This window comes from Peromyscus californicus, unplaced genomic scaffold (genome assembly GCF_007827085.1).
Source record: "Peromyscus californicus insignis strain IS unplaced genomic scaffold, ASM782708v3 Scaffold_23__1_contigs__length_62951481, whole genome shotgun sequence".
Lineage (NCBI taxonomy): Eukaryota > Metazoa > Chordata > Mammalia > Rodentia > Cricetidae > Peromyscus > Peromyscus californicus.
In genome coordinates this window covers 8,126,151-8,151,372 of record NW_026294534.1, presented here as the reverse complement: position 1 = coordinate 8,151,372, position 25,222 = coordinate 8,126,151, and the positions used below count along the sequence as shown (strand labels likewise).

Below are 25,222 nucleotides of genomic sequence, written 5' to 3'. Positions count from 1 at the left end.
GGAGGAGGGGGAGCAAATGTGGAGGAGGGAGAGGAGGAGGGGGAACAAATGTGGAAGTCTCCTGTGTGGCCAGGCCAAGGGGAAAGTCATGAATTGGAAAGAATGAGGTCCTGTCTGTGTGTCTGAGTCACTGAGAGGGAAAGGCCGAGTCCTGAGCACTGGCAGTGCTGTCAGTCCCGGGAGCGAGGACACTGGGTGTTAAAAAGCCATTCACTACCAGACCGAGCTGATCTCTGCAAGTTTTCTCCAGGGGCAGCAAGCAAACCGGGCATCAGCGGGAGCTGGAATCTGGTTCTGTGCATGCCAGCACTAAATTTCATCAGCCGTGGCTCTAACTGGATTCCCAGGCTCATTTCTTGCTGTTTTCTACAAGAAAGATGGGGTCAGACATGGTGGCTCATGCCTTTAATCCTGGCACCCGGGGGTGAGGGTGGGCTGGGGTGGGCTGGGGTGGGTGGGGCAGAAGCTGGCAGATCTCCCTGAGTTCAGTACCAACCTGGTCTACATAATGAGTTGCAGACCAACCAGTGCTACATACTGAGACCCTGTCTCAAAAAAAAAAAAAATAAAAGAAAAAAGGATTAGATAAATAAATAAAAGATAAAAGAGAGATGGAGGCACCAAAACTTAGTAAAAGAAACTTGTTCATTACAGTTTGGTCAAAGCAAGGAGAGGGTAAAAAAATATAAAAACGAACCCATGTTCTTTCCGTCTGTCTTACAGGAGTCTCTCAAGCTATAGAAAATGAAACAAAGACCTAGAGATACCTATGGAACCCAGAGACAGTCTCACGGGGTGCTGGCTCTATTCTCAGCACTGAGGTCAGGTTCGCTAACCCTCGGGGTGTATGGAGAAGAGTGCGGAGCACCAACACAAGGGTCCCCAATGGACCAAGCGAAATTCTATTAATTTCCCCCCAGGTTTCCTGTTAGGTATTTCTTTGAGGCTTCTAGCTAGTCCAAGTTAGTTTCCAAAGTCCAGCTGAGGGTCATTCCTACCACAGGCAGCAGAGCTCATGGACTTTTTCAGAAGGGACTTCTAGAAGGTGAGTAGCTGTCAAGGGCTCAGAGCAGAACACCCCCCCACACACACACACATATCTTCTGAGATGTCCAGTCCGCCCCCAGGGGCCGAGGTGCCAAAGGCTTATGCTTTACCTCGGCTCGTAAATAAATCACATTTCAGAAATGTCTCCATAGGTTTCCGTTGGCACCTCGCTAAGAAAAGCGGTCAGCTGATTTCCATGCCCAAAGTCTGAAATCTCAAGAAACTGATGGCCAAAAAAAGGCCAGGACTGTGGCACTATGCCCCTGCAGTAGCTCAAGGCGTGGGGACTTCGCCAAGCGAGAAGAAGTAGTGAGGTGGCAGTGACTCGTTCCAAGGCTAGAACTTGGATTCCAAGGTTTGGAGAAGCGCGTATCCGTAGATGGTGGCCTTTGAAGTCATATGTTCTCAGTTTTGAAATTCAAGGGAGAAAAGTTTAAAAAAGAAAAAAAAGACTCCTTTTTCTGCAAAGGAGCTCCAAGTCCGAAGTCCAGTCAGCCAGGCACTGAGGCTCGAAGGATAACTTAGAAGACTGCAAAGTGGATCCCGGTCTTCTAACCTCGGCGAAGGTTCCCATCTGGATGGATTTTTCAGATCCCTGGTGCCAGGCTGCAGCAGGTGCACCCGGGTCTGGGCCCTGGAGTCCCTAGGCCCTCCCCTGCCCCACAGGGCCCCCACCCCATCCCCGCCCAGTCCACCCACCCGCCCCGCCCCCACCACTGGCCCCGCCCCTAGTCCCCGTCCCGCCCCCGTCTCGGCCACGCCCCCGCCGGAAGCACTCGCGCGCCCCGGGGCCGGCGGCGCACCGGGGTCCAGCGCTCGGGGCTGCGCTGCGCTTGAGTCCCGCGGCCCGCGGCCCTTCTCCGCATGGATCCCGCAGAGCGCGCGCAGGCGGCGCGAGCTCGGGTGCCCAGGTAGGTGCGGAGGCCGCGCGCGGGGTGCCGGGCGCCCGCTCCAGACTGGATCTGAGCCGGTCGCTGCTGCGCGGGGTCGGGCGGGGGGGGGGGGGGGGGGACGCGCTCCGGTCCTAGGAAAGGAGAGAGGGGCATGAGGGGCGGAGGAGTGGAGGGGATGGAGGAGGAGAGGAGGAAGAGAAGATGGACCGAGGATGGACGGAGGGGCGGACCGAGGGGTGGCGGGTGGCGGAGCTCCTGGACCCCAGCCGCATCCCTGCGGGCGCGGAAACTTGGTTCGGGAAACAGGTTCTTTTCGTGCTTGTAGGATCGATCCGTATGGATTCGAAAGGCCCGAAGACTTTGATTATGCGGCTTATGAAGAATTCTTTTCCACGTACCTGGTGATACTCACCAAGAGGGCGATCAAATGGTCCAAACTTCTAAAGGGAAGCGGCGGTGTCCGAAAAAGCCTGACAGGTGAGAGGCCTGGTGATGGCTGGCATAGCAGCCATTCAACCAAACGTGACTTCCCCCGGCCGCCAGGCCCCCTGGGGCGCGACCCCGAGCACGACCTCTGGACTGCCGGACCTCCTTTAGAGCTACTACTCTGCAGCAGTTAGATTCCCTGTGGCGTGACTGTGGCTGTAGAACCCTGGGCAGGGCAACCCGCGAGTGTAATCCTCCCTCCCCGTCCCCCAGCAGCAGGACCCCTCCATAATGAGACTCCTCAGCGGCAGGGTCCCCATCACCGGAACTCCTAAAGCCAGACCTACGAACACCTCCGCTTCCTGGCGCGCTGCACGCTCTCACACACAAGAAACTCCCTAGGAGATGGATCCCTCCATAGTTGATCCCCACCACCCCAAGCCCCAAGCGTGACTCCTGGAACACCACAAGATCCTTGCCTAAGCTGAGGGTGTGTGTGTGTGTGTGTGTGTGTGTGTGTGTGTGTGTGTGTGTGTGTGTGTGCCCCACAGAGCAGGCTGGGGAGCTCCACACCACACCACGCCCTCTTAACTGAAGATGGGCAAAGTCCACCCTTACTTGGAAGCCTCGAGGAAGCCTCGTGTTCTGAGGGGATTTAGAACAGCACCTACTTCCCAGAGATGATCGGGTAAGGGTAGGACACTCAGGGTGGGGCTCTGGATATGTCCTTTCCTAACAGGTGCTGCCTTGGGGGACTGGGCACCAGATAGCTCTCATGCTTCCACATCCGACGGGCTGGGCTCCTGGTTGGTCCCATTCTGAGACAAACCTTCCTCGCGCTCTGAACAGGAACCACTATGCCTTTCCAAACTTTTTTTTTCTTTTTTTTTTCCCTTCCCCTACATCATATTTGATAGACATTTGTTTCCTTGGTAGAATCAAAGGTCCCTCCCTGCTTTCAGGGAATTTTCCTTATTTCACTGCGGAATCCTGGATACAGGGAACATTGCTTTGTTAACATAATAGGGAGTTCGTATTTGTTAAAGGCGTGTGTGAAGGCGTCTGCCAGGTGGCCAGGTAGACAGACCTGCAGTGTAACTGAGGGCATTAGTGATGTTTCTAGAGCTGGAGGGCCCAAGCAGAAGGGGGAGGAGCGAGGGGAGAGGGGGAAAGGTCACTCCTGGCCCCATCCTGTCTCTGTGCGCTAGTGTGCTTCCGGCGAGCACCTACTTCTTTGGTCTTTTAATGTTAGAAAGTTTTGTTTATACTTAATACATGATTCATATACATGGTAAACATTTGGTTAGATGGAAAGGTACAAAATGAAGTTGCTTCTCTCCCACCCCAGGCTCTGGTCTACCACAGAAGTAACCACTGGGGACTACCTTAATTTTTCCCCCAGGAGCACTTGGCCTTGAGTGCAGGAAATGACTTCTGTGGCTGGGAGGGTAGGTAAGGCCGGACTGATCACTTCTGGAAGATGTAGGTCTGTGCAGATCTCTTCTTACCCATGCCAGCATGAGCTCATCTGGAGGGCCAGGCAAGCCTTGGACTTGTGATCCTCTTCAGGCCCCAGCCACTAGGCCTGGTTAGCAGTGGCCTAGTACCTGCTTCAGCAGCTTTGGTTTGCTTTTGAACACTTGTCTCAACCCTCTGAACGTGTAACTTGCTGGGCTGGAAAGGAAGCTCAGCGAGTAGGCGGCTGAGTGCTTCCTGCTCTCCCAGAGGACCCAAGTTCAATTTCCAGCACCCATGTGGGGTGGGTCACAGCCTCCTGTAACCCCAGCTGCCTGGGAATCCAATGCCTCTGGCCTCCGGGGGCACACGTGCTCATGTGTAAACACCCACATGCAGACACACACCCATATATGGACACACACACACGATAAAAAATAAAATAGCTGGCTTTATGGCACGTGCCTTTATCCCTAGCTCTTGGGTAGATCTTTGTGAGTTCAAGGGGACTATATAGTAAGGATAGCCAGGGCCACACAGAGAGCCCCCCTCCCCTCTCTCTGTTTTGTGAGACAGGGTATTACTGTGCAACCAGAGCTGGAATAGAATAGAACTCTCAGTGTAGACCGGATTGGTTTCGAACTCACAGAGGTCTCCTGCCTCCATCTTCTTTCGTTGACTGAGATTAAGTGTGCACAACACCACGTCAGGACTGGCTAAAAAAAAAACCAAACAAACAAAAAAATTAACTTGTTTTTTTTTTTTTTTTTTTTTTTTTTTGGTTTTTCGAGACAGGGTTTCTCTGTAGTTTTGCGCCTTTCCTGGAACTCACTTTGTAGACCAGGCTGGCCTCGAACTCACAGAGATCCGCCTGGCTCTGCCTCCCGAGTGCTGGGATTAAAGGCGTGCGCCACCACCGCCCGGCTAAATTAACTTGTTTTAACCATCGTTTTGCTTTAATATTATTTCGATTATGTAATATTAATTAGGCTGTAATTACGGTAACAGGTAAGTGGTGTAAGCAGATGTGTCTGGCTCCTGGCGGACCCTTAGCCTGAGGCGGGGTGAGAGCTGTCCTGACCTTCTGGCAGGAAACAAGCCTAATTAGTTGTGTGGTGGTGGTGGTGGTGGTGGGGGGTCCCTGGGAGTCTGCTGAATGTCCTTGTTTCTAGGTTTATAGTCAGGGAACCTGTATTGCTGGGGAAGTCCAGTCAAGCGTAAAACAGGAGTAGACAAGGTATTTCAGAAATGGGAATTTCCTGCCAGATGTTCTAGGTTGACTGTAGTGTAATCAGCAGGGCTGTGTCCCCAGGAGAGAGATCACATGACCAAGGAAGCCGCGTCCATGTATGTTAGTAGGAGCTAAGGGCTCAGTGTTAAACCCACTCTTGAGTTTCAGTAAGCACCCCTTGGTATCTGCTGATCTCTACCCCCCCCCCCCCCGCCCCCGTGTGTGTGTGTGTGTGTGTGTGTGTGTGTGTGTGTGCCTATCTGTCTCACTTGTGTTTTTTGAGTCTCGGCTATGTAGTCCAGGCTAGCCTTGACTTTGAGATTCCCACATCTCAGCCTCTTGAGTAGAGGCATCATGTCTATTTACCACATACATAGCTTTCTGGTTTTGGACGTGTTTTGCTTGTCTGAGTCAGTAGAGGATACAGAGTCCTTTTGAAGTTCTTGACCTCACTGGTAAATTTTTGTTTGTTTGAGATACGGTCTTTCAAGCCCTGGCTGACTTAGAACTCGCTATATAGACCGGGCTGGCCTCGAACTCACAGACCTCCATCTGCCCCCGCCTCCCAAGTGCTGGGCTGAAAGCATGCATTACCATGCCTTGGGGTTGGTAATACAATTTAAGCAGGTTTGGAAGGGAACTCAAAGACATCTGACTGGTGTTCAAGGGAGGAAACTGTAGGGCAGACAAGCTGTTGGACCTCAACAGCTCCCAGGAGGAGGTCGAAGAGGGGGAGAGAGTCACCGTTTCTGAGTTAGGAGAGGAAAATCTGGGAGTCTGTAAGCAACTGGATCCAGGGGAGGTTTGGGGGTCTGTAAGCGCACATCCTATTAAAGACTATTACTCCTTCCACTCTCCTCTCCACATATTCAGGTGCCCTGCGCTTCTTTTCATCGTCCGGCGTTAGGCGCGTCTTCTGGACCTTGTCTCTGTAAGGCAAGCACCTTCCATATCAAAAGGGTGACAGCCACTGGCCAAGCCATCTGTGCAGAGGTCACTGACCACCAACTGTGCCAGAGGATGTCACCATGTTGGTATTCTGTATGTCCCCTAGAGGTTTCTGATTCAGAATGGCCCCTCTGCCTACACGAGAAAGGACGTTTTCAGTCATAGTTTGTGCCGTTGCTATCAGAGAGACTGACAGTGTCTCAGATGGTCACCTGGGAAGAAGCCGGCCACGCGGGCCCTTTTCTCTCGTGTTCTCCCTGCCCAGCATCCTCTGTCCTCTGAAGGTCTCCAGTTACCTGCAGACCTTGTTATCTGAGACATCTCATCTGACAGCTTTAGGTCACCCTGCCGATCAAGAGCAGGCACAGTGAATACGGCTTTCCTGTCCTGTGTAAAGATCCACCGGGAGCCCCCAAGAATAGAGCATGCTTTTTCTGTAGCAGGGGGAGTCTGAACTCAGCCCTTTGTCCCGCCTTTCTCTGCTCAGTGTCCTTCTTGGTGCAGAGGGCAAGCAGTGGCACCATTTGCTTCTCTGTCCATCCTGGTGGCTTTAGTGTGTCACACACCTGAACTCCAGGTGAACCGTGGAAGCATGTTCAGGGCCAAATGCCCCAAGCCTGGCTTTTGTTTGACTTGGTTGGAGCAGAGAGGTGGAAGCTAGTTCTCTGGGGTTCTCTGCAGGGTTTAATGGCCATCCGTGGGGGAACCGTACCCTCAGGAGGAGCTCAGTCTGTGAGGGCAAGAAAGCTGACTTCATTCCCCTTGAAGAAGCAAAGTTAAAAGATGAAAGTGTGCGTGGAGACTGGCCTCTGGGCCAGCAGGGAATCCCAGCTCTGCAGCTGCAGTGGCTGGGCTAAGTGCTGTTTCTGTTTTACAGATGAGACTGGGGCAGGCTTGGGTGTGGAAGTCACAGCAGAGCAGGGGTCGGATGCCAGAACTGATGTGTGGGACTGTTTTGTCCTTTGCTTAAAACCAACCAACCAAACAACAAAAAAAACCCCTTATATTACAAAACTGTTTTTAAGATTTACAGTTATGAATGCACAGCCTTAAGGATTTTAGACAAACAGCAAAACACAGTTAAAATTCACACCAGAGCCAGAGTGACTTTAATCCCAGTTCTAGGGAGGCAGAGGCAGGAGGATTGCTGTAAAGTTGAAGTCAGCCTGGGCTACACAGCATTCTGCATAGAGTTCTAGGCTAGCTAGGGCTCCATAGTGAGGTCCTGTCTCAAAACAAACTGAAGAAAATCTGTCAAAGGGAGGGAGGGGTTGGAGAGAGGGCTTAGCAGTTGGGAGCGCAGACTGCTCTTACAGAGGACCTGAGTTTGGTTCCCAGCATCTGTCAGGCTGTTCAAACCATAAAATTCCAGCTCCAGGGGATCCAGTATCCTCATGGGTACCTGCACTTAGGTGCACCACCCCCATACACATGAAGAGTTAAAGCAGTTTTTTTCTTTTTTCTTTTTGGTTTTTCAAGGCAGGGTTTCTCTGTGTAGTTTTGGTGCCTGTCCTGGATCTATAGACCAGGCTGGCCTCAAACTCACAGAGATCTGCCTGTCTCTGGCTCCCGAGTGCTGGGATTAAAGGTGTGTGCCACCGCTGCCCGGCTAAATCACTTTCTGAATTCTATGGACCACTCCTCCTCAGTCATTTCTGAGTCAGCCTTCCCAGGATGCCCTGTAACTGCTTGGCTAGACTGTGGCCTTTGAGTCTGGTTTTAACATTGCACCAGATTCTAGTTCTCAACCTTCCTAGTACTGCGACCCTTTAATACAGTTCCTCATGTTGTGGTGACCCTAACCATAAAATTATCTCGTTGCTACTTCATAGCTGTCATTTTGCTACTGAATTTGTTATGAATTGCAATGTAAATATCTGATATGCACCCTCAGTGGGGGGTCACGACCCACAGGTTGAGAACCACCACACTAGAAGCTCATTTAGGGTTTTGTGTGGGTCAGCGGTTCATTCCTTTTGTTGCCGAAGTGTTTCTCAACATGTCTGTTCATTAGTTGACACACTAGGTAATGAAAGCCAATGGTAAAACGCAAACAGGCTTTTGTGTGAACATAGATTTTCTTAGGTAAACGCTTACTGGGATTGCTAGATTATATTAAAGGCTTAACTAGTAAGATATTGCGTTGTCTAGCATGTGTAAGGCCTGTCTGATTCCAGAATCAAAAGAAGATGGGAGGGGGAGCCAGAAAAGAAATTACAAGTGTTTTCCAAAGTGCCTGTGCATTTTTGCATTCCCACCATGCCTGGAGGCTTCAGTGGCTGCAAATTTTACATTGTTGGTGTTTCTATTTTAATCATTCTTTATTTGGACAGACGATATTTTTTGCATTGAATTTCCTTTGCCACTTTTGTAAGTAGTTGGAGTGGAACTTACTCTGTAGACCAGGCCGGCCTTGAACTCACAGAGATCTGCCTGCCTCTGCCTCCTGAGTGCTGGGATTCTGGAAGAGGGGCTTGGACCTGCCTCAACTGAATGTACCAGACTCTGCTGACTCCCCATAGGAGGCCTTACCTTCTTGTAGGAGGGAATGGGGGGTGGGGGGGAGGCTGGAGGGGTGGGAAGAGGAGGATCTGTGATTGGTATGTAAAATGAATAAAAGGCGTGCACCACCACCGCCTGGCCTAAAGGTTTCTTAATGATAATGATAATAATAATAATAATAATAATAATAATAATAATAATAATAATAATAAAAGAAGTGCAGGAGCACAGTCCCAGAGAGCAGACGCCCAACACTGACAGACAGTAAAGGCGAGAATTAAATTCAACAACACAGCACCCAAGCCTGAACTGTTTACGGCTCCAGTTAACACAGAGAGTGACTACTAACGGGTATGAGGTTTTGTTTTGACAATAATGAAAATGTCCCAAAATTTAAAAAAAAAAAAAAGGCCTGCGCCACCACTGCCCGGCCTGTGTTGGCTTTCTTTGTGTGTCTGGTTTTCTGCTTTGCTTTTTTAAAAACAGGTCTTTTTTTTATGTTTATGGGTATTTTGCCTGCATGTATGTGGGCGCTGGTAATTGAACACAGATCCTCTGGAAGAGCAGCTGGTGCTCTTAACCTCTGAGCCAACTCTCCGGCCGACTGTTTATACAATTTTTTTATTGTGCACCATGAGTCCAGTGACCTAACCCCTCACCAATACCATATTGTTTTTGTTACTGTGAGTTTATAGTCAGCTTCAGAATATTATATGGTGTGTGTGTGTGTGTGTGTGTGTGTGTGTGTGTGTGTGTGTAGGTCAGAGGACAGCACTGTGGAGTCAATTCTCTCCTTCCACCTTTCCATGGATTTATACGGATTCAGGGGACCAAACTCACCAAGCTTTCGCAGCCAGTGCCTTTACCTGCTGACCCACATGAAGTTATTTTTTATGATTTATCTGTTGGACAGAACCTGCTGCATCAGATCTTTCCCTTTTTTGGAGTGCTGGGAATTGAACCTAGGACCCCATGATGCTAGGCAAATGCTGTACTGTTAAGCTGTATTCTGAGCGCAGGTGTTTTCTTTTTTCACGATGGCCTGTAGGATTTCCCTAATTGCACACACTTTTATTTCCCTTTTCCCCCAGTTTTAGTCACCTTTCTGTTTCTAACACATACCTGGGAGAAAAGGTTTGTTGGGGCTTCCAGGTTTGGAGGTTGGCTCTGCTGCTCTGGCCCTGGTATTGTATATTCTGGCAGGAGATAGTTGGGTATACCCACTCACCTCATGGCCATGAGAGAGAGGAAGAGGAGGAAGAACATCCCATAGTCCTTCAAGGGCAGAACCTCCAGTTACTGAAGACCACAATAGATGCCACCTTTAAAAGGCTCCTCGTAGTAGCACTGCCCTGGGGACCACGCCTTAGATACATGGATGGGCCTGGGGGACAGGTAACATCCAAATCCCTAAAGTTAATTGCTTTTAAAAGTATGAAGTTTTTTTTTTTTTTTTAATGTGTGTGAGTGTTTTTTCTGCATGTGTGTGTGTGTGTGTGTGTGTGTGTGTGTGTGTGTGTGCAAAAGAGGTCAGAAGAGGGCATCACATCTCCTGGGACTGGAGTTATAGATGGTTGTAAGCCGCTGTGTGGGTGCTGGGACTTGAACCTACGGTCCTCTGTAAGAGCAACAAGTGCTGATAACCACTGATCCAACTCTCTGGCCCAAAGTACTGGTTTTTTTTAAATGATATTTAATGATATTTGCTGTTTTTCAAAGGAAAACAGCAAAGCTTTGACTATTTGCTTGGAAGAAGCAAATATTGAAGCTGTCATCAGGGCGGCAGGTGTAGCTGTGAGAGGAGACGAGGTTGTGAATGTGAGGAGACGCCTTGTGGCATCCGTTCTCTTCTCCCAGCTCACTTGTGAGGATCAAATCTAATTCGCCAGGCCTGGTGGCAGGTGCTTTTACTGCTTTCAGTGAAAATACCCCTACAAGATGAAGTAGTGACCAACAAGGAAGAGTTCCTGAGAAAGAGACAGAGGCCTGTGCTGAAGCTGTGGTCCCTCTGGGCTCCTAGGCTCTGCACAGTGGGCATCTTTGGCCTCCCACTGGCTTCTGGTCCCGTAGCCATGTGCTGGGTGGGTGGCTGTCAGACCTGGCCTGGGCCTCTTGCTTCCCTTCCTCCAGGTTAGGACCGGTGCCTGGTTGGTGTTCGAGGTCCCTGATTGGGTTTTTTTGTTTGTTTGTTTTGTTTTGTATTGTTTTGTTTTTGAGACAGGGTTTCTCTGTGTAGCTTTGGAGCCTGTCCTGGATCTCGCTCTGTAGACCAGGCTGGCCTCAAACTTACAGAGCTCTGCCTGGCTCTGCCTCCCAAGTGCTGAGATTAAAGGTATGCACCACCACCTCCTGGCCCGAGGTCCTTGAGAACGGCCTCCCTGACGTCCCTTGGCCCTTGCCTTCCTATCTGAAGCTCCGGTGCTCAGCAGAGAATCCACACCTCTACCTGCCTCCCCAATTGAGGCATTTTTAAACTTTGTTTTTGTCTCTTTTGGTTCTGAGCATTGAATCCAGGGCCCTGTACATGCCAAACACATGCTATTCCACTGAGCCACACCCCAGCTGGACTCTTTGGTCTTATACTGGGTCTACTCAGTGTGATGCACACAGTGGCCATTTAGAGCCAAGAACAAGAGCTTGGACAGAATCCATCTTTCCTCAGAGTTGAGGGTATGTAGCTTTCAGGGCTGGTAGAGGTTGAGGATGAGCATGCAGCCCTCTCCTGTCCCCTCTCTGGCTAGTCGGTGTATTAGAAATGAGTGGTTAGTGTATACACCTGCTTGTGCTCCATTTCAGAGGTCTTGTGGACTATTTCTACTTCGGCAGAGTTAGGCATCTTGGTCCTTTCTGGATTGGCTTAGGAAGACAAGTGCTTGGGTAAAGAAGGAAGACTGGAGCCTTGTTCTGATCCCCTGGGCTCTGAGCTCACCTCAGTCTCTCTGGGTTTCAGTGAAGCGCTATGTCCGGAAGGGAATCCCGCTGGAGCACCGGGCCCGTGTCTGGATGGCTGTGAGTGGAGCCCAGGCCCAGATGGACCAGAACCCTGGATACTACCACCGACTGCTCGAGGGAGAGGGTAGCCCCACCCTGGAGGAAGCCATCAGGACAGGTGGGAGGCCTGTGCACAGTGCCTGGTGCCCGTGTAGCTTGGATGGGGAGGGTGGACTAGGGAACAGAGCCCCGTCCTTGCCCAAGTCCTAGGCAGTAAGGAAGCCTGCCTCGCTAAAGATGCACCTGCAGATGCCGAGTTTTGGGTGGAAATCAAGACTAATGTGTTCACAGGGGGAACAGCAGACGTTTGTGCGGCTACCAGCTTGTGAGAGAATGAGCACAGAGACCGAATTCCCTGGGTTTTAGGAGCCTCTGCAGCTGGCACAACTGTGGCACCACGCAGCAGTGGCCTTGGTCATGTTCACTTGATGTCACTGTGGAGGTTGCTCCCTGCACCCTGGTGTCAGGTGGCCGTTATGACTGACCTGGGTGCTACCTGTGCTGTTCTTCCCTGTCCTCTAGGACCCCAGTGACAGGGCTTTACTGGATCTCAAAAAGCTCAGAGTTGCCAGGTAGGGTGGCTCACACCTTTAGTTCCCACACTCAGGAGGTAGGGCAGGAGGATCTCTTGAGTTCGAGGCCATCCTGGTTTACGTAGCAAATTCTAGGACGGCCAGGGCCATATAGAGGGATCCTGTCTCAAAATGAAAAAAAAAAAAAAAAAAAAAAACAAGAACAACAACAAACCCTACCACCCCCAAAAGCTCAGAGTTCAGCATAAGTTGAATATTATTATATTAATATTTAGGAACTACAGCTGCATTTCCAAAGTGCAAACTCCAGTGAACAATGCCAGTGTAAACACAATGTGCTGGAGTTTTATGTTACCTAACAGCACAGAAGTGGAGGGCACAGCTTGTTCCTGCCATGGGCGGGACCATTCTGCAGCACCCACTGCCCTCCTGAGTCTCGGTTCACGTGGCCAAGGCCTGTGGGAGCTGAGGCAGCCTGGGGGAGGGGGCTGAGACAGTCTGTGGGGGGTTGAGGCAGTCTGTGGGGGGGGGCTGAGACAGTCTGTGGGGGGGGCTGAGACAGTCTGTGGGGGGCTGAGGCAGTCTGTGAGGGGCTGAGGAAGCCTGGGGGGAGGGGGCTGAGCCAGTTTGTAGGGGGTTGAGGCAGCCTGGGGGTGCTGAGACAGTCTGTAGGGGGTTGAGGCAGCCTGGGGGTGCTGAGGCAGTCTGTGGGGGGCTGATGTAGTCTGTGGGGAGAGGCTGAGGCAGCCTGGGGGGGGCGTAAAACCCAACCAGAGGTCTCAGAACAAGCTCTGCCCCAGGTTCTCAGCAGAACCTCACCTCTCAGACTCTTTCCCTGAGTTCCTCTCTGTCCCCAGAAGTCCCGCCTATCCTCTCCTGCCTAGCTATTGGCCATGCAGCTCTTTATTAAACCAATCAGAAGGTGCCTTGGCAGAGGCATCTTCACAGTGTACAAAAAGGTTATCCCAACTGGAAAGCTCTGGCATGAGTCACTTTGCTTCTGCCTCGTACTGTATGCATATCCTGTGGGACATGTGTAAGCGACATCCTGGAGCCATTTTTAAATTATTTGTTTATGAGACAGGGCCTCACTGTGTAATCCTGGGGCTGGCTTAGAACTTGCCTTGTAGAGTTCAAGGCTGACTTCAACTTACAATCTGCGTGCCTCTACCTCCCAAGTGCTGGGACTAAAGATGTGCAGCCACCATACCTGGCTTGCTTTAAATTTCTTTTTAAATTACATTTATTATTAATTTTGTGTGTGTATGAGCGTATGTGTATATGTGTGTGTGAGTGTGTGTTTATGTGTGTGTGTGTGTGTATGTGCTCACATGGATGGATATATGGGGGTTAGAGGACAGATATTAAAGAACAACTTTGGTTCTCCTTCCATTGTGTGGGTACCAAGGATAAAACTCAGGCCATCAAGCTTGGTGACAAGCACCTCTGTCTTTTAGACAGGATGGTCTCCCAGATTGGTCTGGAACTCCATATGTAACCACAAATGACCTGCCTCTACCTTTTTTTTTTGTGTGTGTGTGTGTTTTGAGACACGGTTTCTCTGTGTAGCCCTGGCTGTCCTGGGACTCAATTTGTAGCCCAGGCTGGCCTTGAACTCACTGAGATCCGCCTGCCTCTGCCTCCCGGGTGCTGGGATTAAAGGTGTGCGCCACCACTGCCCAGCTTCTGCCTCTACCTTCTGAGTGCTGGGATTACAGGTGTGTGCTACCACACCTGGTTTGTGTGGTGCTGGGGATCGAACCCAGGGCTTTCTACATGTAGACATGCACTCTACCAGCTAAGCTACACCCCCAGCCCGTTTACTTTTGAAACTCTGGATAAACCATCCTAGAGGACCACATGGTGGACTTCCGTGTCCCTGGAACCACTTTGGTGCTGCACTAACAGGGTCACAAGCCTTACCCACCCTCGGCTTTACCTGTGTCCTGGAAAGACTGACGTGTGGGGAAGATGTCACAGTCAAGGGTACCACAGAGAGTGAACGCAGCCTGCATCGATAGTCTGAAGCAGCGAGACGCTGCTGTTCCTGTGACCAGTCTGCGTCATGGAATGTTTATAGTTCCAGGGGAGATGTTTTGGGTCTGGGAGGCTATGGAGGGTGAAGGGCTGTGAGCAGGAAGGTGCGGGACAGAGAAGCTTCTGCACAAAGCCCGGTATCGTGAGTTTACTTAATTCCTGCTATCAGTTTATCTCTGAAGGGAGTCTTGGCCTGTTCTTCTTCCTAAGTTTCTGGGTGTTTTTGTTTCAGTGCTTTTGAAACTGCGGCTCACTCTGTAGCCCAGGCTAGCCCTGAACTCTTCAGTCATCCTGCCTTAGCCTCTTGGGTATCATGGTTACAGGTGTGAGCCGCCAAGCCTTGCCTTTTGATGTTGCTGTTCGTTTGTTGAGACAGAGTTTCCTTATGTAGCCCTGGCTGACGTGCAGTTCCCGTGTAGAGCAGGTTGTCCTTGAACTCACAGAAATCGGACTGCTTCTCTTTCCAGAGTACTGGGACTAAAGGATTAGAGAGGGGTGTGCTCCATGCCCAGCCCTAATCTTACATGTTTGATCTTTGAATCTGGAAGCTTTTTTCCATGCTGACAAGGTAATTGAAAGTGTCCAGGGGAGACCAGAGCTCCAGGAAGCTACCTGCCATTCCCGATTCTGAAAGAACATGGGACCCATCCCCGCCCTCCTGGTGCCCCATACCTGGTCTCCGGGGCTAAGATCAGGTGTGCAGCATGCCTGAGGTGGTGGCTAGGTTTTCTGAGGTGACTCAGGTGTAGCCAGGGTGGTGCCATTCCTGAAATCCGAGACTGTCTGGCCACCTTGGCAGAGGCAGAGAGTCGTTGATGGTGACGCTGGTGAATTTCTGTGTAGACCTGAACCGGACATTCCCTGACAACGTGAGGTTCCGGAAGACGGCAGAGCCTTGTCTTCAGAAGACCCTGTACAACGTGCTGCTGGCGTATGGGCTACACAATCAAGGTGTGGGGTACTGCCAGGTGAGCCCCCAGAGCCTTAGAGCTGACGTGTGTTGGGAGTCATTTTACACCCCATAGGTCCATCGCAGTGACATTTTGCCAGGTACAAGCGTTATTCCTGGCTCATGAGCCCTGGTCGGGATGCCTCCCTCACAGTAGGTCTAGTATGTCCCTGCTGGATGACTCTGTGCTGTCACATGGTGAATAAGGAGAGGGTGGGAGCTGGGACCAGTGGGAATGACATTGAGTGGCAGAGAATGGAGAGAGGCCGGGGCCTGAGGTGCCCTGTGCAGACTTTCTGTGGGTGTGGCGGACTGTGTGCCACAGGGCCAACCTCTGAGTCACTTCTGGAAGCCTGGACTAATAGATCCGACCCGCAGATTCTGGTCCTGTTTGATTGCCGGTTGGGGAACAGTTTGCTGATTGTGTTTGGGAGTGCGCTGGGACCTCAGTACTTGTGAACTGAGTGGCTTAACCAAGAATGATTCTGGAAATATGAGACCCAGGTGTGGGCTGGACGACAGGCAGGGCTACCTCCTCTGCAGCTGTTAAGGATGACGTGTCCTACTTCCTGTCCAGGCTCCGCCCCAGAACCTGACACTCCTGGGATTGTTGTCTCCACATTCGCCCTGCTTGTTATCGGCGGCACCTCGGGTCTCCCTGTTTGTGAGGACACACACCATTAACTGGAGGTGCCTATTCCAAAGGGACCTCATTTTAACTAGTAATGTCTGCACAGACCTGTCTCCAAGTGAAGCCATACTCTGAGGCAGAAGACTTCTGGCTTTGGGGACTGTCTTAGGGTTGCTATTGCTGTGAAGAGACACCATGACCACAGCAACCCTTATAAAGGAAAACATTTCATTGGGGCTGGCTTACAGTTTTGGAGTCCATTATCCTCATGGTGGGACATGGACGCATGCAGGCAGACATGGTGCTGGAGAAGGAGCTGAGAGATCTACATCTTGACCCACAGGCAGCAGGAAATGAACTGTGACACTGAGCCTAGCTTGAGCATAGGAACCCTCAAAGCCCACCCCCACAGTGACACACTTCCTCCAACAGGGCCACACCTACTCCAACAAGGCCACACCTCCTAATAGTGCCACTCCCCATGGGGGCCATTTTCTTTCAAACCGCCACAGGGACAGTCTTGCTCATAACACAGGGAGTCATAAAGGGCCCGTAGATGGCTTTGCATTCTCTTGATGAAGCCATGCTGACTTCACACAGGTGCTTCCACGTGGGCACCATTGCCACGCTGGCATCTTCCCACGCCGGCACTCTCAGGACCCAGGAACATAGAGCTGTCACTGGCCTCTGTGTGGTCGTGGTGCCTTGGTCTGTGCACTTTCTTCTTTTTTTTTTTTGTGCTGAGCATTGAATCTTTTGCATGATTGAAAAGTTCTGTCGCTGAGCTTCATCCAGCCTTTGTGTGCAAGCCATACGCCCGTCAGGAGTTTGTGTGCATGCAGCTGCCCGTGGAGGCCAGAGGTTGACATCCAGTGTCTTACCCTATAGCTAAATAACTCCCCATCTTATTTTTAGGACATGGCCCCCTGAGCTCACTGAACCTGGTGCTTGCTAACTTAAGCAGATTGGCTGGTCAGCCATCCGTAATCTGCCTGTCTCCACCTCCCAGTACTGAGGTTATCAGCACATGCTACAAAGCCCGCCTTTTCATGTGGGCACTGGGGATCCGGATTCAGCTGTGGGGCAAACACTTTACTAGGGCCATCTTCCTAGCCCCTGTGCATCTTTCCTGTGTGTGGAGTCTTAGTCTTGGGGACATTCTGTGTGGAGGTACAGAACAGAGGTATTGGAGGCTGTGTGCCTGGCGGTGGGCGTTGGCTCCCGGTAAGTGTATCTTTGTGCAGACCACACCTGCGGGGTCCATTTGGTGTTACTTGAGCCTACCCTGTGGGCCGTGGGAAGCTGGATCTCTTCCCTTATTTCTAAAGGAATGCAGGTTTATTTTAGAAGGACAGACGGAATGAAAGGGGGGAGGACAGAAGTTGTGCAAAGCTTTATTCCCCCAGAAGTGACAGGAGCACACATTCCTAGGTCCCCATCATAAGCTCCAAGGGCCGTGGCCTCTGCCTGGCTTCGCGCCGGTCCCTGGATTCTGGCAGCGTCTGCCCTTTGGGGAGAGTCCTATCATGGTCCTGCTCCTTCAGTCAGGACCATGGTCCTTGTTCCTTTGTATTGTTTGCCTTTCGGGGTGACTGAGGATTGAACATGTGGAGCGAATGCTGTACCGTTGAGCTATCCCATAGGCCTCTTCTCACTTTTTATTTTGAGTCAGTCTCCATCAGTTACCTAGGCTGGCCTTGAACTCGTGGTCCTCCTACCTCAGCTTCCTAAGACGCTGGGATTATACGACTATGTCACCAGGCCTGGCTGATCTTGGCTGCTGTTACAAACACGGTCACTAGCAGGTTCCCCTCTGCCAGAGCTCAGTGCTGGTCACCACCGACGGTACCAAAGGCCCGCAGTAGGAGAGAGCCTTTGGTTTTATATTCCGAGTGGCAGTCGGTGTTCTTCAGGCTGAGTTCCCTCTTTCATACTGAGTGGCTGAACAGTGCAGACAACCAGCCATGGGTCCCTACTGTGCAAAGGTGGGTCTAGAGCGGCAGTTCTCAACCTGTGGGTCGTGACCCCGGCGGGGGGGGGTCGCATATCAGACATTTACAGTTCATAACAGTATCAAAATTATAGCTGTGAAGTAGCAGTGAAATAATTTTATGGTTGGGGGTCCCCAGAACCTGAGGAGCTGTATTAAAGGGTCATGGCTGCTAGGAAGGTTGAGAACCACCGCACCAGAGCTTCCCAAATTTCCCGGAAGGGCAGAAGAGTGGAAACCTGCTGTGAGCTGCAATGTTGCACTCTGTTTGTTTAGAGCTCAGGGTGAAGTTTGTTTTCCGTTCTGCTTCCAGGGAATGAATTTCATAGCAGGATATCTGATCCTTATCACCAAGAACGAAGAGGAATCTTTTTGGCTTTTGGATGCTCTTGTTGGAAGAATACTACCTGGTAGGTTGGAAGTTCTCTTTGCCCCGCCCCGCCCCGCCCCGCCCCGCCCCGTCCCGCTTCTGGCGTCTTTGAAAAGGTCTGGCTGACCAGTCAGGGTGGCGTGAGATGGCTGGGATGTAACGCAGGGATGGAGCCCCTTCTGGCTTTCGTGAAGGAAGGTCTCGGGTTTAATTCCCAACACCGGAGAGAGGGAGAAGAGGAGAGGAGAAAATGTAGGGAGAGCATGGTTGGCTTCTGTGCTCTCTGCCAAGGGCCGTGTGTCCTGGTCCCTTCCCTGTGTGTGTGGCCTTTGTGTAGTCGAGTTGATCACACAGGAGCCGCACGGCCCAAATGTTTTTACCGAGTTTGTGAGAACTCAGCATATTGTTGACAGATGTTGCTGCTTTGTAAGTTGGAAGTCCTTTTCACATCTGTCTGCCTTCTAGTCATTAATAGAGAAGAGGCACCAGTTGTAGTAAAGCCAGTGTAGACCAGGGGCTGCGGTGAGGGCCACTGGGAAGAGCCTGTGCTGTCCTGAGGGCGGTGACTTGGGGACAGAGAGGATTTCCTGCCTGCCCAGCCCTGTGCCTGCCCCCTCAGAAAGGTGTTTAGAACACGAGTGTGTGTGTGTGGCCTTGAGCCCGGGCTGTCTTCCTTGTTCTTGGATCCTGCTAAACTTCTAACATCCTCACGGCAACCTGAGTTGTGTGTTCATATTGGTCAAGCACATTTCCCAGAGGAGGAGACTGGAGGCCTAGGGAATGTGTCCGCTCCAGGCCGATCTACTGCTGTCTTTTCCGAGCCTGGGTTCTGAGGTACAACTGCAGGATGTGTCCTTGCTGAGGCATGTGGTAGGGACATGCTGGTGGCCTGGGACCCACCAGAGAGAAGCAAGCTCACCTTGCTGCTGCTGTTAGCCCACGAGGCACAGAGGTGGGGATGCGAGCTGGCTGGTTTAATGTCAGCTTGACACAAGCTAGAGTCATTTGGGAAGAGGGACCCTCAACAAACAAAATGCCCCCACAAGACTGGCCTTGTAGGCAAGTGTGTAGTACATTTTCTTGATTGATGATTGATGGGGAGGGCCTAGCTCATTGTGGGTGGTGCCATCCCTGGGCTGGTGGTCCAGGATTCTATAAGAAAGCAGGCTGAGCAAGCCATGGGAAGCAAGCCAGTAAGCCGCACCCCTCCATGGCCTCTGCATCAGCTCTTGCCTCCAGGTTCCTGCCCTGTTTGACTTCCTTTGATGAGGAACAGCTATGGAAGTGTAAGCCAAATAAACCCTTTCCTCCCCACCTTGCTTTTGATCATGGTGTTTCATCACAGCAATAGAAATCTGTAGATGTAACCAACCGTCTTTTTAAATAAGAAACACAGAACCAATGCAAAGAAGAAAGCCAAGAGGTCAGAGCTATGAGCTAAAACCTTACCCTTCCTCCTGCGGTGGTCCTACCTCTCCGAACCAGAGCTACCCCTGTGTTAAAGTCTTTATATAGAGTTCCTGTCCTGCCTTCTCATTGGTTGTAAACCCAACCACATGACTGCCTCCTCACGGCCTGTCTGTATAGGCCTCCAGGTTTTCCATGATTGGTATTAAGATTAAAGGCATGTGTATCCAATAATGGCTGTATCCCTGAACACACAGAGACTTACCCAGCTCTGCCTACCAAGTGCTGGGATTACAAGAGTACGCCACCACTGCCCTGCTTTCCTATGGCTTGCTAATAGCTGTTGTCAAGGGTTAGGAAAAAGGCTAAGCAAAGGAAATTAGATTTAAGGTTCTTGTTTAAAAAAAAAAAAATAGCTCATAGCTCTGACCTCTTGGCTTTCTTCCTTTTGAAAAAAAAAAAAAAAAAAAGGGAATTGGCACAGGCTGTTCTTGAACCCGGACAAAATCTCCAGTGGAAAATGTGGCAAGGTATAGATTAATGGAAATGGATTAATTTAAGCTGTAAGAACAGTTAGCAAGAAACCTGCCACGGCCATACAGTTTGTAACCAATATAAGTCTCTGTGTTTACTTGGTTGGGTCTGAGCGGCTGTGGGACTGGCGGGTGACAAAGATTTGTCCTGACTGTGGGCCAGGCAGGAAAACTCTAGCTACAGAAATCCTAACAGGGGAGGCCGAGCATGGAGGCACACGGCTTTAATCCCATCCCTCAGGAGGCAGAGGCAAGCTCTGCGAGTTTGAGTTTGTGTTCAGCCTGGTCTGTATAGGAAGTTCCAGTTCACCCAAGGCAACCCCATCTCAAGGAAGAAAAAAAAAAAGCCCGTGCCAGTAGTTTTGATTAAAGATGCCATGAGTGAGGTAGCTTCTAGTGTGGATAAAGTGTGTGTGGTTCTTATGGGTGACATGGTTAGTATCTGGATTGTGTAAAGAGGCCCTAAGGGCCTGAGGTACAGGAATGCAGCTTGGAGGGAGAACCTGGAAGGCCCCGTAGTAAGGAGAGGCAGGCTCATGTGGAGCCGGATTTTTTCTTTGAGCTGCCAGCTCACAAAAAAATGACACAGAGATTTATTATTAATTATGAAAGCTCAGCCTTAGCTTAGGCTTGTTTCTAACTAGCTCTTGTAACTTAAACCAACCCATTTATATTCATCTACTTTTTGTCTTGTTTCCCCCCCCAAGACAGGGTTTCTCTGTGTAGTTTTGGTGCCTGTCCTGGATCTCACACTCTAGACCAGGCTGGCCTCGAACTCACAGAGATCCGCCTGGCTCTGCCTCCCGAGTGCTGGGATTGAAGGCGTGTGCCGCCACCCGGTGTCTTGTGGCTTTTTTTACCATCGTGCACCTCCTGTTTCCTCTCCGTGTCCTCTGACGTCTCCATCTTTCTTCTTTCCTGAGACCTCTCTGTTCCCCAAGTCCTGCTTAACCTCTTCCTGCCCGGCTATTGGCCATTCAACTCTTTATATAACCAGTCACAGTGACATATCTTCACACCGTGTAAAGGAATAATTCCACAACACTCATGCAGTAGGAGTTGTCAGGTGACTTTCCGCCCTCACGGGGCACATGTGGTCATGATCTGCTGAAACCTGTTGGAAATGCCGCGGTCTCTTCAGGGATATGAGACACGGCGTGACTCTCACTGGCCACCTGACTAGCCCAGGGTTACCCCAATCCCATCCCCAGGCCTCTGATTGAGGCTGGATCGGCACGTCCCTCTTCTGCCTCCCTGGGGTTGTGCCCGTCATTCAGAAGTTGACTGAGGACTTTTTTGTTTTGAGACGGGCTTTCACTCTCTCTGGCTGTCTTGGAACTTGCTATATAGACCAGGCTGGCCTGGCACTCAGAGATCCCCAGGTGTGTACTGTCATGCCTGGCTTCAGACTAAGGACTTTTTTTTTACCATCTGTTACCTCTTCTCACCCTAGTGTCCCAGAACACCGGAATCTTCCATCATGGTAGGCTTGCAGGTCCCGAGTCTCTAAGACCCCTGTGGTGCTGCTCCATCAGTCTGTCATGATGGAAGCCTCATATCATCATGTGGAAGGACACTGTCACCATGCTGATGGCCTCTCTGGAGTGGACAATCCCTGTGTCTGCCTAGAATCCCTTAGTAGATTTCTGCATGTCCAGGAAACAGTTTGGCTTGTTCTCCCCTGAAATGCAGGGAAATAGGTTGCTAACTGCTGGTCACAGCAACACCTCTGCCTATGCCAGACACAGCCCTGATGCTAAGAGGCTCCAGGTCTCCGCAGCCCAAGGGTCCAGCTCCTAGTGCAGGAGGGATGGAGTCGGGCTCCCCTGTCCTGCTGGTCTCAGCCAGGTCTAAACAGACTAAACCTTCCTGGTGGCTTCCGATGGCCACCTGCCCTGCCTGTGGGTTGGCTCATGTGTCATGTAGTTTTAATCTCAGGGTCAGGAGTGCCCTTTGGGAATTAGACCTTGTGAGTCTGGCTCTTCCTTTGAAGCCAGGCAGCAAAAATAATCTGAGCTATATTATCTCAATCTCCCTCTTCCAGACATGGCAGTTCAGAAGGGAGTGGCGATCCCAGTACTGCGCCCCAGTACTGTGCTGTGCCCACGTATTGGGGCGCCTTCATTCTGGAAGGAGGGTTTGGTGTTCGATCTCCCCACTGGGACCATGTTTTTCATTTTCCAGTAATTATTTTTGCCTTAAAAACTATTATTACTAATTAATGGTTAGGAATTAGGAAAATATAAATACTTAAAGATAAAAATAAAAAGATTTTATTTATTTTTGTTTATGTGTATGGGTGTTTTGCCTGCATGCATGTCTGTACATCACGTGCATGCCTGGTGCCATTGGAGGCCAGATGAGGGTGTGGGGTCCCCTGGGACTGGAATTACAGTTTAGAGCTACCATGTGGGTTCTGGGAATTGAACCCAGGTCCTCTGGAAGAGCAGCCAGGGCTCTTAAGAGCTATCTTTCCATCCCTTATTTACTTTTTTGAGGCAGGGTTTTATCATGTAGTGTTGGTTGGCCTGGAACTCTCTATGTAGACCAGGCTGGCTCAAACTCACAGAGATCATAGATATCCACCTGCCTCTGCCTCCTAAGAGCTGGGATTAAAGGCGTGCACCACCATACCTGTTTATTTATTTTTCAAGTAGCCCAGGCTGGCTTTGAACTTGCTATGTATTGGAAGATGACCTTGAACTTCTGACCCTCCTCTCATATCCACAACTGAGATTATAGTCATGCATACCCAGCAGTGCATGCTGGGTATGGTGGCTCGCGCTGTAATCCCAGCACTTGGGAGACTATGACAGGAGGGTCAGGAGTTCAAGGACAGCCTGAGATACATAGGGAATTCCTACCTCAAAAAGCCGAGAGGGAATGTGGGAGACTGCAGTGCCACCTCAAGCTGCAGGGTGCACCCCAAGACAGGACTCCTGGACACCGAGCCTTGTGTGCCGCTTTTCCTGGGTGCTCGTGCCTGTGATGTGCGTGAGGACAGAAGTTTCAGCACTGCACCAAGACACTCGAGGGAGACAGACTTTCCCAGAATGCCTTGTTTCACTGGCCTTGCGACCAAGGAGACTCAGTGCAGGCACTGTGACAGCAGGATCCGTTAGAAGCACACAGTTGACAGTGTGCACGTTGGGCCCTGTGGTGGTGAGCTGATGGCCGTTCCTCCTAGCGTAAGTGCAGTCACTTACACTAGGGCTTGGGTTTAGGACGGAATGAAGGAACCCAGACCCTTTGTCCCGAAGAGCAGGTCGGTGGCACAGATCCCTGGACGCCTCTGTCTCCACCCTTTAGCTTCAGATCTGGGAGCAATCCTCGGGATGTCCTTTGACTAGGGATGTGGCTGTGTCCTGGTAGGTAGAGCTAGGGGTGAGGATCTGTGGTCAGGGCACAGAGCTACAGAGTAGTAACCCGAGGTCACAGCAAGGGAAAGAAAGGCACTGGTCTCCAAGGCTGGGCCTCTGGACCTGGGGCCCTCACTGATAGCAGACAGAGTTATGGAGATGTCTGCAAGACCCGGGTGTGCAGGGTAAGGTACTGTTTCATCGGCTCAGACAATGTGATAATGTGATAGCTCTGGGCCCTCACTGATAGCAGACAGAGCTTTGGACATCTGTCTGCAAGGCCTGGGTGTGCAGGGTAAGGTACTGTTTCATCGGCTCGGACAATGTGATAGCTCTGGGGCCCAAGGCTCAGCACTCTTCATTGAGTCCCAGGAGTTGATGTCTCTGTACTTGGCTTTCCCTACACTCTTTTATCTGTAGGCAGGCACCCCCAGCCTGCCTACAGTGAGGTGGGCCAGCACAGTGGGCCATGCCATCCCTTTCTATAGACTCCGACATCACCCAAACCCAAGGAGTCTGTCTGCTGGGTCTGCCCTGGACTCTCGATTTGGGCTTTCTGCTTTTTTTTGGTGTGTGTGTGGGTCCAGGTGTTTTGTGCCCATTAAACAGCATTCGCCAGCATCGGGGATCATTCATATTCTCTTTCTCCCTCTCCTTCTCACCCCTACCCCAATGTAACTCTTTCCCCTTCCCTCTGTGGTTCTGGCTGGCCTAGAACTCAGTGTATTGACCAGGCTAACAACCTTGAACTCATTGGCCCTGCCTCTGCCTCCTGAATGCTGGGATTGCAGAAATGTGCCACGGTGCTCAGCTGGATCTGTTTTTTATTCTCTTTCTCTCCTCCCTTCCTCCCCTTCTCCATTTCTTCCTCTTCTTTTTTGTTTTTTGTTTTTTTGAGACAGGGTTTCTCTTGGCTGTCCTGGAACTCACTCTGTTCCAGGCTGGCCTTGAACTCACAGAGATCCGCCTGCTTCTGCCCGCTGAGTGCTGGGATTAAAGGTGCACGCCACCCACACCCGGCTCCTTTTTTTCATTTAGGCTGCTTGCAGGGCCAAGCTGGCCTCCATAGCGATTTCTAACAAAAGGTGAGGGCTCCTGCATTCCCAGCAGAGCCCCTCTGCCAGCCACTGTGGGCTTCCTGCATGACTGGAACTGGTGATAGGCGCTCTTGACTGTCCTTTATCTGTGATTGGGAGCAAACAGGTGGAGTCTCAGCGTGTGTGACACAGAATGCATACATCTTCACTATGGAAACCATGCAGAAGGAAGAGTGTAAGTGAGAAAGTCAGTCACCTGCAGACCACACCACTTGTCTGTGGCTCTTCCTGGATTTGGTAGCAGAACCTGGAAGCCTCTACCTTTTCTTGGTGCAGCCAGGATGCTGTGGCTGAGCCTGGGGTGTGGGGCTATGAACAAAGGCATAGATGTCCCTGGAATAGGAGAGGCATTCCCTGGAGCTAGGGTTGTGCGTGGCTCTGGCCCAGTCTGTGCACTGTGGTCATACCTAATGTCCGAGGGTGGTATTACACTGACTTCCACGGGAGATGGGTAGGAAGTGGAGAGGTGAGTGGGTTAATGTAATCCTCCCCTAGGAGACAGTGTCAGTGCCGTGGAGTTCGGGGCATGAGTTTAACGTCTCTATTTTTGGAAGCTGGTCTAAGCTTCCAAGCAGGGCCAAGGTCATGAAATGCTCCTCTGCAAATCTTCCCCGATACTCCCGCCCAGCTCCTTTCCCTCTGCTGAGCGGATGATAGAGCAGGGGACGGCCCTGGTTGTCTCTGCACATGCCTCTCCCAGCTGAACAGGATGAGTGGTTAGGAAGAGCTGGCCATGTAATCCTAGCTTGTAATCCGGGCATTTAGGAGGTCAAAGCAAGAGAGTCAGTCACACATTGCAGGTCATCCTGGGGTTCAGAGTGAG

The 25,222-nt window shown here is 51.0% G+C and overlaps 1 protein-coding gene across 1 annotated transcript in view; it reads left to right on the top strand.

The window, feature by feature from the left end:
• Nucleotides 1-1,825: 1,825 nt before the first annotated feature.
• Nucleotides 1,826-25,222, top strand: part of Grtp1 (growth hormone regulated TBC protein 1) — a 28,345-nt gene continuing 4,948 nt past the window's right edge. Inside the window, 5 exon segments of the mRNA XM_052751694.1 lie at nt 1,826-1,958; nt 2,266-2,417; nt 11,453-11,611; nt 14,907-15,031; nt 17,947-18,043. Coding sequence (XP_052607654.1) covers nt 1,912-1,958; nt 2,266-2,417; nt 11,453-11,611; nt 14,907-15,031; nt 17,947-18,043 — 580 coding nt within the window. The 5' untranslated portion in view covers nt 1,826-1,911.